Source organism: Oreochromis aureus, linkage group 23 (genome assembly GCF_013358895.1).
Source record: "Oreochromis aureus strain Israel breed Guangdong linkage group 23, ZZ_aureus, whole genome shotgun sequence".
In the NCBI taxonomy this organism is placed as follows: Eukaryota; Metazoa; Chordata; class Actinopteri; order Cichliformes; family Cichlidae; genus Oreochromis; species Oreochromis aureus.
This window is the reverse complement of record NC_052963.1, coordinates 13,317,590-13,336,285: the sequence shown is the minus strand read 5'-3', so window position 1 is coordinate 13,336,285 and position 18,696 is coordinate 13,317,590. Positions and strand designations below refer to the sequence as shown.

Sequence of the window (18,696 nt, the reverse complement as noted above, 5' to 3'; positions counted from 1 at the left end):
TGTCTCCTCTGCAGCATTAATGCATGCTGTGGTTTTTGGTAACGTGACTGCCATCATCCAGAGGATGTACTCACGTCGCTCCCTCTACCACACCCGCACCAAGGACCTGAAGGACTTTATTCGTGTGCACAGGTTACCCAAGGTGCTGGAGCAACGCATGATGGAGTGTTTCCAGACAACCTGGTCTGTCAACAACGGTATTGATGTCAGTGAGGTAGGAAGGATGACATTTGGTCTTGATAGTGCTGGAATCTAAGTTAGATCTCAGGTACTGCTGCCCTGAGGCAAAAGTAAAACTCATAGGAGTGTTTGTGCATCCAATTCAGTGAATTGTAGATGGAAACAAATGTGAGACTGTTCCTTTAACGTTCTCAAACGGACATGTGGCCTCTGTAGCATGGATTAACCTTGTTAGCCACAATGGGATAAAGTGGACTGAAAGTGCAGATGAGGTGACTTGTCCTCCAGGCAGACTAGAAAATAAATAAATATATAAATAAAACCCAGCTCCCAGTCATTGAGAGGATTTGGTTTTTGTTTGGTTTCTCTCACGCTGGAGCAGCCATCTTAATTTAACGGATTAATGGCCTCACAGACGCTAAACTCACTCCTGGTGTGTTTTGCCACCAGTTGGTTTTAAATCTAGATAATCCTGTCTTTTTTTAAAGAAATAACATCATGGAGGACAGACGCTCTTACTTTGACATGACTACCAACAACTTTCCTCCTTGCAAAGTTTTCCCATTTTTCCACATCACACTAGGCCTTTCCCTTTAGAGACCAGTGAGATCGCACGAGTGAGTAAATATGCAAAAACATTTTAAGCCTTTAAACCTTTTGCTGGACATGCATGTATCAGCTGCTTGTGACTATGTGGGAAGGTGAAAAGGTTTTATTTTGGCTGTTACCTTCACCTTCCCACACAGTTACATTCAGAGGATGGTAGAGAAAGTTGAGAAGCGTCTAAAAGCAACAGAAGCTGAGGCAGAGATTGAGCCATGTTCTCGTTCCGTCATCAGCTGCTGAAGGACTTCCCGGATGAGCTCAGAGCCGACATCGCGATGCACCTGAATAAAGAGCTGCTGCAGCTGCCGCTCTTTGAATCGGCCAGCAGGGGGTGTCTGCGCTCCCTCTCCCTGATCATCAAGACCTCCTTTTGCGCTCCGGGAGAGTTCCTCATCCGCCAGGGTGACGCGCTCCAGGCTATCTACTTTGTATGCTCCGGCTCCATGGAAGTCCTGAAGGACAACACTGTGCTGGCTATTTTAGGTAAAGAAAATCGAAATCAGCTAATTTTGTGTACAAACTCAAACAGTTCAATCATAAATTATTTTTCCTTATTTTCTGTCATATATACACTGTTACTATGAGAGACGCTCATATTAAACATGACCAAAATTTAAAACCATGAGGTCGGTGTGCACACAAGTTATCCCTGTGACCCAGAAGCTTACGTTTATACTCTTGGCTCTGTCTTAAGTCATAGAGAAGAGTGATTTTTAATATGGTCACCTCAACCATACAGCCCAGTCTGCCCACCTGCTGTTCAGACTCCCTGTTTGTGAGAGACTAAAGGAGTACTGACAGTTCTTTATGTAGTACACCCATTCCCAAAGTCAAAAAGTCTGCAAGACCCTTAAAAACCAGGCAATCCAATGGGGCCCACCCAATAATCAAACTCTAATCAAAATACTAATCTGATCAAAAAGTGATGTATTTCCTTGAAATGTCTACAAAAAAGAACATAAATGGCACAGGCTATTGGCTATAAATTGCTAATGCTACCCAGTCACATGCAAAGTGTTTAATGTCCAAGAGTCCAAGAATGAAAATATAGAGTTAAATATAGGCATAAGAGGTAGGACTAGTTTATGCTAATGCCTAGAATCAGGTAAAAAGTATTGTTAAGTACATGAGTGGCGATGCACCCAAGGGAAGAAAGTGTCTGAGCATTAGGCCTTGTGTCAGGCCTGTCTTGGACTACAGACCATAGAAGCTCTCTATGGTCTTAAAAACCAGCATTTATCTGAGAGTGCATGAGGATGGAGCTAACGAGGGCCTACGGTCACTTCTTTGTATGAGTAATAGAGTTCAGTGAGCTTCAGAGGAAAAGAGCGCTGTCATTATTGCCTTCGTTGAGTGCCAGATACCCGTCGTGGGAGGTTTGCACTCGAGTCGAGTCATCGAAACCTCTTTCCGCTCTTCATTCGTGGCCATTACCGTTGCATGGTCTCTCTTTGTGTTGCAGTGAAATGTTTGCACAGAAAGATGACCCAAAGGTGATCCAGGTGAAACTAACAGTTTAGTTGCAGAAGCTTACATCACCTGTTAGTTAAACAGTGGTGGCACTTTGCCAGCTCTGGTATGACATTTGTGCGCAAGTACAAATGTAGGGTTACCCCTATGAAGTAATAATATTTAGAAAAAACTGGAAAAATAATTTCTAGAGTTGTGATGGTGGCATATAAGGTTGCTTTTAAAACGCATGGGAAATCAACCAAGTACCAAAGACAGGAAGACAAAATAGAGGATAAGGAATCTTCCTTTTTAATCTCATCTGCTTGCAAGCAAATATGTTTTGTCTGGTTTCAGTGCTGTGTGCAAAGATGGAAATAGGCTGTTTAACACTAAGGTCGTTATTAGGTTTTCAAGATTTAATAGCCGGCTTTTATGGAGACGAACATAATTAAGAAGAGCGGCCCAGAGCTTATAAAACTGCAGTCATATTAAACCGTCCCTGTGGGCAACAATAAACATCCCATCAGATGGAAGATGGAGTGTGACCCAGGGATTGATGAGACCGTTTGGGGAGCACCCATAAACCCTAAAGCAAACCTATAAACAACATTAATGTGTGAATTAATGAATTATTCATTTCTCCACTTAGCTGCGGTGGAACAAGTTGTAGACATGTTGACATGCTGTCAGACACTTTGCACTATACGTAAACAGAGTAAGGCATGCAGCTGTTCGTCCTATCCCGCAAGTATTTTATTGCGGTGAGGGCTGTTTGTCAGAAAGACAAAAAACGGGCTAAAAAGCTCTGGGATATGGGAAATAATCTGTGGGTTCAGGATGTTTGAGCCAATGTCAATGCAAAAAAGAAGCACAGAGACAGCAGCTTCACTTAAGAGCAGGGAATGGCTAACAACCTCAAACCACCACTGAGAATATTCCTGCAGTTTCACCTTTAAATTGCACTACAAGCAGCTTGTTAAACAGCTGAAATCACCAACCTGGGTCAATGTCATACCGCCACAATAAGAGCCTCTCCAGGGTCTTGTCCTACAACACGTACATCGACACGCTTTCCATTCCGACGTGGATAAAACAGAATGCACAATCATAAACACACTCGCAAACAGCACTGGAACCAGTTCAGGTGGCAAATTAGCAACAATGTTTTTCATTTTAATGAGCTATCTGGTGTAAATAATAAAGTGACTGCTGCCTACAGAGGAGAGACAGGGAACTCGTTAGTATGTCTGGCCTGCGTGTGTTATGTGTGCACATGTGTTATTGGGTGCACACATGACCACGCATAAAAGCATGCATTTCTTGCTTTCTTATACATTTAGAGGTGAGCAAACAGTGCTTTTTTTCTTATCACAGTATTCCTGTCTGCTCTTTCTCTCTCACACACATGCGCACAAATTGCTCTGGCATTGCCACTTTGGATTTACAGCTCAGGAGACGACAGTGTGGTAAAGAGGGGAAGCAGAAGAAGGAAATGCTGACCTTCTATTTCAATTCATAGCTGTTTATTTGTACTTCACAGTCTAATAATACATGTCACCTTGTCATGGTCTGTGAGTCTTGTTGTAGGTGTTCTAAGGTTTTCCTTATTTCTATAAATATTGTAAAGGCTTCTGTGGTTTTATGGTTGTTTCTTTGCTCATAGTTTTCTGAGGCATATCTTGATTTCTGTGCATTTCCATGATTATTCTAGTATTATGAGTTTCTTGGTGTTTTAGAATTTGAGTTTCTATCAGTTTTCTAAAGTCATATATTGGATTCGTTATTTATTTAAGCTAGCTTTCCCTGTTACTTCCTGTTTTATTTTGGTAGTCTTTTGTCCCTTGTAATTTGTCCCTAGTTTTGCTTCATTTGACAAATTTTCATTAATTAGTTTAAACTGTACCTTGTCTCACCAGCTGTCTCTCATCCTCCTGATTAGCTATCAGGCTATCTGTGTGTGTGTGTGTGTGTGTGTGTGTGTGTGAGAGAGAGAGAGAGAGAGAGAGAGTGAGAGAGCATCAGTATATATAGTCCTCTCATTCATTCCTTTGTTCATTTTCACAGTGTTACCTTTCCCACTGTGTTACAGCCTTCTTTGGATTTTCTTTACCGTCTACCTGATGTGTTTTTGGGAGGGTCTTTTAGACTATCAATCAGCAAAAAAAAAAAAAAAAAAAATTAGCTTTTTAGTATTCAGTCTGTCTCTGTGTCTGCATTCGGGTTCTTATGTGAAATACGTGGCACATGGTCTCACCTCAAAGTTTATTTCCAGTGGGAGCACTTTCCCAGCTCTGCCAGCACGTGCTGCTTGTAGCATGGCAAATGCTTGCATATTAGTATTTTAGGGAATGGTCCACAATAAATCAGCTAAATACATTTAGAGCATCAAAGGAAAAGGGTGGTTGTAGGGCAAAATGTGTATTTGCATTTGATATTATGTGTGATAACATCAGAATGTTGATATTGACTCTTCAGTGTGCAAGCTAGTTTATTAAGCTAGTTTTAATTATTTAGTTTTATTTGGTAGTTTAGTTCAGTAGTTTTCAGCCTAGGGATTTAGGCCCTCAACTGGGAACCATAACATAGATAAACAGATATGAACATACTTACTGTGACATTACCCAATGGGTTGTACTGAAGTCTTGATATGGCCATACTGCCATACTTGTCAGTACAGCCAGATGTGACTAGTTAGTTTGGTTAGCAAGTTTTATCTACTGTTTTAACTGATGCCTACTGATTGATGTGAACACAGACATAAAATAATATTAGAATTTCACTCATCTGAGTACAGAATTTTTTTCTCAGTAACAATAAAACATATCTGAAGTCAAGCTTTTCTTTTGCTAAAATACATTTTCCACAGTATGACATGAAACAGTGGGTAAACACAGGTGAAACTAGTCACAAGAAGCTCACATCCAAAAAGAGCTGAACCACTAAAGTAGACATTAGTAACACCCGTGTTTACTTTTCATTTAATGCTCTGAACAAGGTGTTTATTTTGGTAACGAGGCCCAAGAGCAAACTGACTTTTATGAAGTGCTAAAATTTAACTACTAGCTTCTCAGCTACCATAGCAAGCTAGCTATGCTAGCAAGTTAGATGCATGTGTCCCAAGCAAAGTGCATTCAACTCAGTCACATCACAGCCGGGAGCTGTACACACCAGGCTGCTGTGATAGTTTAGTTAACTGATGTTAAATGTCAAAAGAAGTGATGTGATGCTAGTGGAAGTTGTGTTAGTCAAGTGTCTCCCCCCCGCAGTTAAGGCTTGACTAGAAGCAGTTAGTTATTTTGCATTACTTTTAATTGTTATTTAATCCACTCAACACTGACTTGATTTTTTTTCTTTCTTTCTTTGTCACTCCCAGAAGGATCCTCTCCCTTTTCACTTAGTGTCTTTCATTGTTTTGTTTCATTGTTTAAACAGAAGTATGTAGGCTACTTGCAAAAGAAATAAATGGAGTAAGGTTGGGCCAGTAGGACGGTCAGGTCTCTCCTAGTGTCATTACAAACCTTTTACATTGCCACTGCTGTAGTTTAAAGTATTTTTAAGACACCATTTTTTGCCAGCAGAAGTCTAAACCATAGTTCAGTTTTTTGATCATCTTTTGGTAACACCTCACACACAGTGTTTACTATCTATTGTGTCTCTGCTTTCCAGGTCGCGGTGACTTGATTGGCTCTGACTGTCTGACACAGGAGGAAGTTATAAAGACCAACGCCTGTGTGAAAGCATTAACCTACTGTGATCTGCAGTACATCAGCCTCAAAGGGCTGCGTGAGGTGCTCTGCCTCTATCCCGATTACGCTCAGAAGTTCATCACAGAAATCCGGAACGATCTGACGTACAATCTACGAGAAGGGCACAACACTGAGGTACAGCAACTGCCAAACGTCACTACATTACCTTTGTTGTCAAGTAACAATTTTACCACATTAATTTTAGTTTCAGGTTAGACATTATTTTTGAAGCAACACACATTATAAATTGCAGTGGTGATATTTTATCAGTGATGTTCAATGCAATAAGAGGAAAAACAAATAAACTCAAGTAAGGTGCCAGCAGTGACTGGTGGTTGGTGGAAGGAGGTAAAGCACTTGGATTGTTCTCCACAGCCACATCTCCTATCAACATGTTTACAGCCAGATGGGATGTATAATCCCTCCATTATGCTCGGGGTTGATTTAAGGGACAGAGCAGATGCCACCCCAAAAAAACACCCTTCCACTGGAGAGTCCTTATGAATGTTATGAGTCCTTCTTACCCTAGCTCTAAGATTTATTATTATTATTATTTTTTCTTTTAAATGTGGACCTCAGTGCAATGCGAAATAGGCAGAAGAAAAAGCAACAAGCCAGAAACACGAAGCCCTGAAATCCTAAACGGCAAAAATGTGAATGAGGAAAAAATTGAGAGGAAAAGGCAAAGGCAGGAAGTAAATCAAGAAGAGGCGCCGAAGGAAACGCTGATGCCAAAATGAAATATCACTAAAAACTGAACAATTACTTAACAAAAACATCCAAAGTCATGGCAAACTCATTTTATAGTCACTCCCCATAACTTATGTGCAGAACTATGGCTATGTCATTACCTGCATTAGTAAAAGCGTCACCGATTCACCTGTGACATGTGTTCCTTAACCAAGTTTATTCTGCTTCACAAAGGGCGAAAACTCATTTCTACTGAAATCAATACACACCTCCTCTAATTGGCTAAAAAAAAAAGATTAAAGTACCCCTAATCACTGCATGTGTGTAAACGAACCAAATTCTAGTTATTACAATTAGTTTTCATTGCCTTGATCAAGTGTAAAACCTGACTCATGCTAATAATACATTTTAAATGTAACAGCCACGAAAATAGTTTGTCTGTGTCTTAGATTAGTCTCAGTTGTGCAATGATCTCCTCCACCCAAATTTTTTATTTTTATTTTTTTACGCCATGCCACGGCGATGGCTTTGCACTTGAAAAGGATTAGCCATCTGGACCGGGACTGAGGAGGAACCCGCGACTTCTGCTTGAGACACAGCCAGCGGATAAAGACACGATCTAAACACGAGGATTCACATGCCAGGGCGTTACAGATGGATCTCAGCTGTAGCATGCACATGAAAAACCAGCTTACACTAGAAATAAGTCACATTTCTACTGTGAGTAAGCTTGCTAATGAGCACAGAGGCAAGAGAAGCCATCAAGAGGGCAAAGACAGTCAAACATAAGGCCTGGGGGCCAGAATTAGCCCTCCAAAGACACCAGTCTGGTCCCCCTGGAAAAATGTAAAGAATGGCAAGAATTTTAGACTTTTAACTGTATTTTAATAATTTTTACAGCTTTTCCTACTGATAACAACCTCACCCATGACCATTCAGTCTGTACCAAAGTAAATCAGTAATAGATAAACAATTAGATGATAGAAGGTTGCAGTTTTTTCAATATCTACTGTAAAAATTGATGATTTTTACAGTGAGTTCACTCGTGGGCTGTAATGTTACAGTTTTACAATTTAAGGCCAAAGTCATGTAAACTGGGCTCTGTGTGGTCCACAATGTAAAATGAGTTTGACATTCATATAGTATAACAAAAAAGAGAGAAAAATATGTAAATAACACTTAAATTACTTAGTTTTTGATGTTGTTCTTGTATAAAAACATCACTGCTGTTAGAAATCCTAACCTTGTCCCATTTTTAAGTGTAGTATAATAAAGTTAGATTTCACCTGGTATGAAACGATTGCAGTAATTTCTTACTAAATATTAGATTTTCACTTAACATTTATTGCTAAATTCATTCTGTCTGAAAATAACCTAGTTTCAAATTCTAAAATTTAATAATTTAGAAGATAAAATTGAATCTTTAAGCCTTACAAGATAAATGTGGTCATGTTTTCAAACAGGTTAAACAAACACAATTAAAATTCAACTCTGTTCCAGCTGAATTTTACTCGAAAGATGTATCAAAACAAGTTTTCAAAGCCAAGAACAGTTTTGGAAAAATATGGGTTTAATGCTGTCAACAAGAATAATTCAATTAGTGCATTGACAAGAAACCAGTTTGAGATGATTTGGGCTTTGTGAGTTGTCCAACGTTGTGCTGCCATCAGAAGATGGTACACGTGGTCATAAAGGGATGGACATGGTCAACAACAATACACAGACAGGCTGTGATGTTTAAATGTTGCTCAGCTGGTACTTAAGAGGCCCAAAATGTGTCAAGAAGATATCCTCCACACCATTACACCACCAACAGGGTGATCTATTAAAAGATATGATGGAGTCATGCTTTTGTGTTGCTTACTCAGAAATGCAGACTCGCCAGACCAGAAAATGTTTTTCCTATCTTCTGTTTTCCAGTTGTGGTGATCCTGTGTGAAATGTAGTGACAGTCTCCTGGTCTCAAATGAAAGAAGTAAAAAGTTTCTCTTCTTTTTTAAGATCATTCTCTGGAAAACCTAGAGATGGTTGTGTGGGCAGATTCATGCTCCAAGTCACTTTAATCACCTTTCTTCCCCATTCTAAATGTGCTGACTTGCTGTCATGTGATTGGCTGATTAGATATTTGCATTAACAGGCAGTTGAAAAGGTGTAGGCCTGTCTAACAGAGTGGCCAGTGGATGGATGCACACAGACAATAAACACAGATGATAAAAGTATTAGCTTGTTATCTATAATCGTGCAGATGATAGGAAAAATAGCAAAAAAAACCCTAAAGTTGAATTGAAATTTTTCTCAAAGATTGGGAACCTCAAATTGACCGCTCTACTGTCTGTGTGGTGAATGTAAAGTCAAACCGTGGTTGTATTCATGTGTGGAGACAGATGAAGTTCCATGTGTTTTAGGCTCCTGGGTGAAGAGGTCTTGGGTTTATGTTTTACCGGTACACGAAAAATGTGAAGCCGTAACGGTCGTCGAATCAAGATGGATGCAGATGCAGCATGAAAGGAAAAGAATAAATCTCAAACTCACTGCACCAAACTTGTCAGCATCTTACACTCACAAACCCACATATAGAGTTTATATATATGCACGTGCAGCGAAAGCAGCGGTGCATCCTTAAGTGGGCGCAGCGTGGGACTAAAAATAGTGCTGTCAGATGTGCGTGGGAGGGGCAGGGTCATCCCCGGCTGGATAAAAATAGAGCGATATCCAGATGGAGACGAGACGAGGAAAACATCAGGATGAAGGGGAAGCTGCAGGGGAAGAAGGAGGAAGAACCTTGCTGATATTTGAATTCACATGCCAACACACAAAGAAATCCTCACGCACAGTCATATTTCCATCACTTACAGAAGACAATTACTTCCATTCATTTCCTGGAGACTCAAGCCAGACTTCACAGTGATGTGATTGTGTCAACACGTTTATGCCCTCTAAGTGCAAACACACTGCAGATAGCGGACTAACATAACACAGCATATTTGCACTTGCTAAAAGATGTAGAAACTCACACGCACACACACAACATGTTACTGGCCATGCTCCAGCCCAGTGTTCATACATACACCGTTTTCCACACCTGCAACCCACCACCAATAACTTCCCGGTGACCCTTTTGTGGCACGCCGCATATCAAGACTGCACGTGCTGCTCACATGCTACACACAGACCCACACACACTGAAACTCCAAACAGTCCCTTCTCCGCTTAGTTCCCTCCAGGCAAACCTCTGCTAAAATTAAACCTCTGTGATCTAAAAATACCAAGCAGGCACGTGAGCCCAAGACTGGATGAAGAAGACAACAAGCAGAGGAGAGAGGAGGGGAAGGGTGGTGTTGGTGACAGGGGGAAACAAAAATTGAGGACAAGGGAGAATAGAGGGAAAAGAGAAAACGGGGTTGCATGCCAGCTTTTTTAATCAGCTTTTGAATTGGAGCATGTGAGAATGCATACATGCAAAAAGAGAAAAGGCGCAGGAGATACAACCAACAACCTTTTAATACAATGCATTTACTGCCTACAACACGCTGAGTGCAGGAATTAAACTCTGTTTAGTTCAGTTTGTCCACCTCACACAGACTGACTGTCAGCGACTGGAGCGTTTGCTCGGCTTTGAATGAGAACGCTTCTTTGCAGGGCTGCTCATAAAATGAATGGAGATGAGAGCTGTTGCAGCTATTGTGAATGGCGAGTCTTCACCCTGATCAGTGCTTTGAGTAACTCAGCAGCTCCCCCTACTGATCAGCGAGTGACATGACACCATTCCTGATTTCTCTCAAAAAGCTTTTCAGATTGTTTTGTGTTTTCACTTTAAAGACTAAAAAAGGTGATCTGTAGAAAAAAAAGAAGAAGAATATTTCAATATTAATTTCAGTCTTGCTGAAAATTGATGATGTTTTCTAACCTCCTGTTTTAACTTCTGCCCCGTCAGGGAGACTGTGAGAGTAATGGAGGAATCATGAAAAAGCTTCCTTCCATTAAGGAAGACGAGGAGGGCTCAGGGTCCGAGGGCGAACGCTCCCCTCTACCCAAGATGTCATCCCTTGGCAGGCTGGGCCGCGGCCTGCGTTCGCCCCTCCGCTCCCCTCTTCGCTCCCCGCTCCTGCCGCCGAGGCCCTTCCGGCCAGCAAGTGATCCCGTCCGGCCCTCCAGCCTGCAGATCCCTGTTGTGAGCTTCAGCTGCCTGCAGCCGGACCTCAGCCCTCGGTAGGGAGCCATTCACGGATTTATTGACTCGGTACTTAGCATTAGATTCGCCTGGAGGAGTTCATTCACTGGTAAATAATCCTCAGTGGGAATTTGGCCTGAATTGCTTGTCACTTGTGACATTATTCATAAACACAAACCATCCACAGGCTAATTTGCATGGAGTCCCTGGAGAGGTGGCAGCAGACTCTGGGCTTGGGGAATCAATTTATTTTGGCTCAGCTGTGTGAGGGCGCAGACGAGCATAAATTGTGTCACTGTGTCGGTTTTACAAAAATACATGTAGGGAAAGCAGGATTACAGCTGGTTTTTTAAAAAAGAAAAAAAATCACCTACCTTTAATGATTTTTAGTAAACTGGGCACAACCAGTAAATCAGCACAGACACCCACACTGTCTCTACCTTTTCTTCATCTAATGCCTTTATACCCAAATGCCAGCACTGGGTCGCAGATGGAGGGTGATTCTTGGCACATGACTTTTAAATCACACGTTTCATTAAAAAAAAAATGGCACAGTTAGATTTCTTCAATAAAGTTGAGTTCAAAGCACCCAAACATATGAATTACTGTCTTGTAGGATATTATTTAAAAAAAAATGAAACTGTTAAAATTTTTAAAAAACACATTTTTTTCTAATGTTCACCAAAGTTGGTAAAAATAGTCTTAAATCCATTTTCTACTTCGTATCCATGTCTGGATTAGTCGGCAGTCTAAGCTGAGAAACCCAGACCTTCCTCTCCTACCTCCTACAGCTCTTCAGGGTGGATACAAGGGTATTGCCATGCTGGCTGGGAGGCAGATCACAGACATGCTCTGGCATATCAGAAGTGTGCACCCGGTCTCCCAGTAGGACATTGTTCCATGATTGCTATGTTATCATGGTGGAGAGGTTTGCTTGCTCATGTTGGGATAGCAACCATTCAGCCTGAGAAGTTTGGCCCTTTGTTCGGGACAAATTGGTCCTATGTGAGGGTCCAAATTAAGAGAGATTCAGAAAACCCCTTATATGCTGACAAGATCAAGGGAATAGTTCACCCTGACCAAGACATAATCACTGGAGCTTCATCCTGGAGCCAGGCCCTGGGTAGGGGCCTGAACAAGCGCTGTTTGGTTGGGCCTTTGCTCATTCTCGAGCCCAGCCAGGCCTAGCATAAATGAGGTCTGCCACTCGGAGAAAGCACCATAGGGGTTCAATGCACTTTGGCTTGAGCAGCAGTCAGGCACCCTGTCGGCCTTGCTTACCAATCTTAAAGTCAAGCCTTTCAAAAGTTATCTTATAGATATTTTTTTCAACAGTGTTTGTCCATTAAAGAGAACCACCGGTAAAGCTGCCGAACAGGAAGTGAAGTTGTAATTTAGCAACTTTTGATCGACTGAAACTTGCTAAACATGGTAAATACATCTTCAGCCATTTTCAGGGAACATACAAGGGAGTGATGCAACAAGGCAACAAGCGTTCAGTTGTTTTAAGAACAATTTCAACATTTTTTTTTAAGATTTTCCAAACGGCCAACACAATACAAGAAGCTAAAAAGCTATTAGGCTATTACCTCACATCTCAAATGATGTTCATCTTTCTATAAACTTCCAAACATATTCACTAGCTTCCGTGCGTGTGGGATGATCTGATACCGTCGTGTTGGTGTTGTTCCCAGATCATCATGAAAATGTTGTTCCAGGTTCAACATTGCAAGTGACCAATCACATTGTTGTGACGTTATTCTTTTGCACGCCAAGCCATTCATGCATTTATGAAATTCCAATGTTGCAAGGACAATATCAATTCTGCTTACCGTTTATTAAAGGGTTAGGGTTAGGGTCAGGGTCCGTTGATCAGCGGACAGAGGCGGTTTATCACAGCTTAACTACATTTTTTTGTTTTACAGCGGTTTTTCCCGAAGTCGCAAAAGTATGACGTAACAACATTCTCATTGGTCGCTTGCAATGTTGATCCTGGAACAACATTTAGTATGATGATCTGGGAACAACACCAACACGACGATATCAGATCGTGTGTGTGTTAAACCCTTTTTGCACATATACAGTTGTGGTCAGAAGTTTGCATGAACAGCACGACAATTTAAGGCTTTTAATGATTTCTTTGAACCTTTCTGTTTTCCTGGGTGGAATGATTGCACAGCATACATCTTTAATGACTTTAAAAAACAAGAATTCGGTGCATAAGCTTGGATTTATTTGGGGTTTTCTCCGATGCAAACAGGGCCGAAAGTATGCATACAGCCTCATATATATTAATACATTGCATACTAACAATTTGGTTGAAAGCTTGTTGATGGTAGGCATCAATTTTCAATAGGGTTAAGTTCGGGGGATCGGCAAGGCTTAATTGTCCTGCTTTATCCACTTAAAATCTGATAAATCATTCACTGCAACATATCCTCCTGTGTTCCTTCAGAAAGCACACACGTTATATAGTTCAAAGAATTCACCTTTAATCTGGTGAAAAAAAAGCCACATGAATTAGATCCCTATAAATTGGGCCATTTGTTTACAGATGATGGTGGATGATGGGCCAGTGAGAATGACGAAGGAAGGTCTGCCGGTCGCAGCAGATGGCCGCCCCTCCCTGAGCCTGGTTCTGCTGGAGGTTTCTTCCTGTTAAAAGGGAGTTTTTCCTTCTCACTGTTGCCAAAATTCTTGCTCACAGGGGGTCATATGATTGTTGGGGTTTCTCTGTTGTATTATTGTAGGGTCTAACTTGCAATATTAGGCGACTTGAGGTGACTGTTGCTGTGGTTTGGAACTGTATAAATAAATAAATTGAAAGTGAAAGAAGTAAAGAAAATGAGGAAGGTGGACAAACAGTGCATCTACACTTTAAGTCCCTTCACTGTGGCATGGACTGTCCACACTTTCTGTCAAGAAAATAGAAGATGACAAAAGCAGTGAAAAGTACGTTATCATGTGTTAAGATGTCGGTTTCCATCAGTCTGCTCGGGTTTGTGCTTGGTTCTATGACCACCCCACATTCACAAATCTTTTTTCCCCTGACCCTCACATCCCTTGCACCTCACTGCAGAGTAGTGGAATTTTTCTCATCATAGCAGTGGAAGGTTTCTGACAGAAATCCCTCAATAGAATACCTCTTAATTTCCATGAAAGAGGCCGATAGAGATGCTTCCATAGAGCATATTCAAGGCTGGATTAGACATACCAGGGCATATTTCCCATGCTGCCTGGTGAGGGAATAAAATCCTTTGTGATGTTGATGAAATTTTGTGGTTGGATCCAGACCACAGAAAGGATGGTGGGGTACCCCAGCTGTCATTAGACCCACAGTACATACTTGCATTTGTTCATTTTCTGCATGTACGCATTTCCTTTCAGAATGTTTCTGTCTTCATTTCATATTGGTTTCTTAAAATAAGGGGTCAAAAAATTTCCCCCCTCTCTTTTGTCAGTGACGCTACGGTGGTGTCGTATATTACTGCTTTAAAAGTCGTTTGTGTGTAGCTAAAGTGATGTTACAAAATTTAATTTTTGCAGATTCTCAAAATGCTTTTTTTCAGAAGATTTTATTTTTAATATTGAAGAGGAAAAAGTCTAGTTGTCCTTTTGTGTCTAAAGGCAGAGTCTCAGAGTGGTTTCAGAAATGGCTTTCATAAATTAAAGACTTATCCAAGAACGAAATCATACAATCTCTCTGTGCGTGCTCTTGTTTTTTGGAGGAATTCTCTATGTTTTGGCGTATATACTCTACCTAACATTACAGTCCAACTGAAGGGGGTTTCAGTTCTTGCCTTTAATACATCCTATTACAAGCACGCAGCTCTCTTCACGGGTCTGCACTGTAGAGCAATATGATTGGTGGACGTAGCAAAGAGAATAGTTCTTATATGAAACTGCTCCCAACAAAGTTGGCATATTTTATTTTGAATAAGTGGGTCATGATTTCTGAAATGAGATGCTGCTGCTGATTTTTTTCCCAGTCATCCTTTTTCATCCTTTCAATTCCAGCCAAGCGCTGTATAGTTTAATTATATTCAAGAGAAGGCAGACATCTCTACAGCCAATATCTTCAAAACTGGGAAACTCACCAAAATTAGACGAATAAATAACGCCACATGCTTAGAGGAAGAACATGGTAATTGGATTTGGGGACTGAAGTGTCTGGTAATACTATGGGAAGTCCCAAAGCTGAGATGTGTCAACTTGTCATGTCCAATGTAACTTCACTGAATTACTTCAAAGGATGTTTGTTTTTTTTAATCTTCACCAGAATGGGCACTGTTAATCTTTCCACTACGTCTCACAAAAAGCTGGCAGATGGATTTTAGGTTTTTATAGAAAGGACGAAGCTGTGGAACAGGAAGTAAGAGCATATCTAAGCAACTGTCGCAAACTCGTCGATTACTACCTCTGCCAAGGAGGTTATGTTTTTGGTAGTATTTGAATGTCTTTCTGTTTGTAACCGTGATAGCTGGAAAGCTTTTGAGTGAATTCTGATGAAACTTTGTAGGGGTGTAGAGCAGGGTCGCGTTAACAGTCCATTAAAATTGGTTCACATCTACCAAGGTCTTCAAGGTCAACTCAGTGATTTATTGGTCGAAAATTGACCAATAAATCATTGAGTTACTTAGAACTTAGAAACTATGATTCTTGCAAGTGTGGTGTGTGTCAACATATACAAAGTACTGTTATTAGATTAAAATTATGATGTTATGTTTTAAACTCTGACCTCTTCTTCAAGGTCAAATAAGGTCAAACATAATATGTCTTTTATCTTTAAAACTTAAAATTCTGCTGCCTTTGTTTGTATTGGGAACATTTAAGAAATGATACTGGTGAAAAGAGCATTCTCATTCCCAACGCATAACATACCGATGATTTGTCGTCTATCCCAGCCCTAACCCTAACCATAACTGTAACCATTACCTTAACCCTATCAGATATTGTTTTCCAAAGCGATTCATGATCAGAACGTAAAACACATTTACATGTGCAGATTCATTCCAACCAGCTCCAAAGACGTAACATACTGACAATTTTGTTGGGATGAGAACGTGTTGTGGTGAATGGGAATTCTAAAATATCACTTTATAGTTTGCATCAAGTCATATTTGACCAAACTTTTATGTTTTTTCAAGTTGGCCCCAAGGTGTGTCGTATCTTTAAAGTATTGTCAAGAGAAAGAATGAGCTGCGTACTTACTTATAAATATACTGTAGCATAAGTTTATATAATAATCTCTAGTTATTAACGCCCTTATTTACAAGTCAGTATCCATTAGCTACTCCTACATAATGTTTATTTACACACTACAACACTATTCCCATAAAACTAAATGGCGCCCAGAGAGTGAGCCACCATGGTGGTTTGCGCTCTCGGAGTGATTCTTGTTACATTATATCCACATAAAAAACCTTATTTTGATTCAATCCATGCTTCTGTTTTTGGTAGTTTGTGTCCAATTTCTACATAAACTCCTAAAATAAATTAAGTTTCACCTTAAACCTCATTTTGCTAAAAATCCCACAATGCAACACTACTTTCCTCCTTCCTCCTGAGATAATAGGCATGCACATTAGTGTTATGCAATACTACATCTGTCGGTGGTGACTCATTAGCATCCAAAAGCTCAAAGTCCTAGCAGGACTAAATAGTAGATGAGTGAATGAGGGAGCGCTTACAGTCAGACACTCTGTGTATGATTGAGTGAGCAGGAGTGTGGATAGTAATTAGTACACAGGTGCGCAGCCTCTCTCCGTCATCTGCTCACACTGAGCACGACCTTTGACCCACTGACTGTTGACAGCTGGGCAGCGCTTCCATAAACCCTCTCTATAACGATGAGTTCTCGGAGAGGCGTGGTGAGCCTTTGACATGTCTGTGAACTTTGCGGGGTTTGTAGAAAGCAGATGGAGGTCTGGGATCTGCAGGAGTCTAGCAGATAATAGATCCAAGAGACTTTCCTCTCAGAGCTGAAGCACTCTCAGCACAGACAGCAATGTGGAGCGAGGATGCTTTGATCATTTTTGATGTACTGGGTTGTAAGTTTCCCATAAAAGAACTCAACTACAAAACTATAGACTTTAAATCGATGGCGCTTATTACATTTATATTTATTTTTGCATGCTGCCTACGGATTTTTGGTTTGTCATCCAGGTTCCAGTCACTTTGAAATTTACTGAGCACATGCATGCACCTCAGAGGACGGGGCACAGCTCGATCTTTTCTCATGCACCACTCTCATGCATATTTTAGATCCTAATAGGAAAATAATAACGACATTTTATTGAGCATGTTCGTGCCTCCCAGGCTAATGAATCTTGTCGACTACTCTACTCTGAAAAGAAAGTATTTGCTGTTAAGAATATAAAATAACTGAAAGGTTTTGGGGAGTGCCTTAATCACACTCCTGGAAACTCTAAAGGAGTTCTGTGTGATATAATAAAAATATAGTGTATTTCTGGACTCAACGAATGACTTATTTTTTTGGAACTTGCTCATATAGATTTACATTTACGTGAGGAAGGAGGGATCGTGTATGTTGTCTTAAACAAGTAAAAGCCATTTCCAGTATACCTGCCTGGATGTATAACTGCAGCTTTTAATGTGTCATTTTTACCCAGTATTGCAGTTTGTTGGCAGAGTCTGCTGCCACCGTGTGGTGTCTCTGTGTCATTAACCAGCAGGTTTTGATAGCTGAACTCTCACGTTCAGATAAAATAGTTCCCCAAACTGCTCCCATTTTTTTCTGGAGTCTCTTATTATACTAACTGGCAATTATCTGATATTTTAAATCAAATTTCATTGTGTTATCTTGTTGTCTTGCGTGAAATGTTCTCTCATCACCTCCCTGTCTTACCTCAGGTTTGTGGATGGGATCGAGACAGAAAACCAGAGCGGTTCAACTCCGAGATTTGATTTTTCTCCCAGTGCAACCCAGAGCTTTCTGCCCGGCCCGCATTCAGCCACCTCAGGTAAAGAACAGGAAGAGCAGGTAAAAACTAATGCACAGTTATACTGAAGTTTTTTGATGGATAGAGCCTTTGTGAATATTATGTTGCTGCTGAACAACATTCGCTTATATGATGGATGTTTTTGTTATTGTGTCCAGCTCACTGGGTATCAAACTTCTGAAGGCCACATTTTTACATCATCCTTCATACCAGCTTCCAAAGTCCTGATTCATTCAGGATTAATGCATTGTGTGTAAGTGTGTATATCTGTGTGTCCACAGGGGCCCGGGATGAAACCATGCAAACCATTACAAAGCTTAAACATGAGGTAAGGCTTGTTATAGTGTCATGAAAAACAAAACAAAACATTTTTTCAGCAGGCTCTTAATCTGTGGTTACGTCCGCATTTTTTTACTGGGCACTTGTGGCAGCTAAGGATTTATTACACAACCATGTAGAACACAATTGTTCAGCTGTAAGAGTTTAACTTTCTGTCTAACTTGTTGTTTCTAAGGACAGTCTCAACAAAATGCATGTAAAGTGGCTCAATTGGTTCAGGTTCAGACTTTGCCAACACTTTAAGATATGAATCTTTTAATGCTAAGAACTGCATGAAGTTAGTAATAAATATTATCATTATTAGTATTAGTAGTAGTAGTAATAGTAGTACATCTCCATATTAGAATATTGTTTGTCTTGTCTGTGCTGTATGCGGTTAAATGAAAATGATGCAATTGTTCGATAAGGTGTTCTAGGTGCACCAAATCCTAAAAATTTATGATTTAAGCCTGTTGCTAGGCGGTTGCTAGGAAACATTATAATATATCATGTATAATTCAACTTTTACATTAAATATAACATGTCAGATTTGACTGGCATTACATGAAAG

At 40.4% G+C, this 18,696-nt stretch overlaps 1 protein-coding gene across 1 annotated transcript in view; it reads left to right on the top strand.

Moving 5' to 3' along the window:
* LOC116321868 (potassium voltage-gated channel subfamily H member 8-like) overlaps positions 1 to 18,696 on the top strand; it is a 47,051-nt gene that overhangs the window by 26,210 nt on the left and 2,145 nt on the right. The window contains exons 9-14 of the mRNA XM_039606470.1: positions 15 to 214; positions 1,020 to 1,269; positions 5,905 to 6,119; positions 10,609 to 10,883; positions 17,719 to 17,828; positions 18,089 to 18,135. Coding sequence (XP_039462404.1) covers positions 15 to 214; positions 1,020 to 1,269; positions 5,905 to 6,119; positions 10,609 to 10,883; positions 17,719 to 17,828; positions 18,089 to 18,135 — 1,097 coding nt within the window. The remainder of the gene's footprint in view (positions 1 to 14; positions 215 to 1,019; positions 1,270 to 5,904; positions 6,120 to 10,608; positions 10,884 to 17,718; positions 17,829 to 18,088; positions 18,136 to 18,696) is intronic.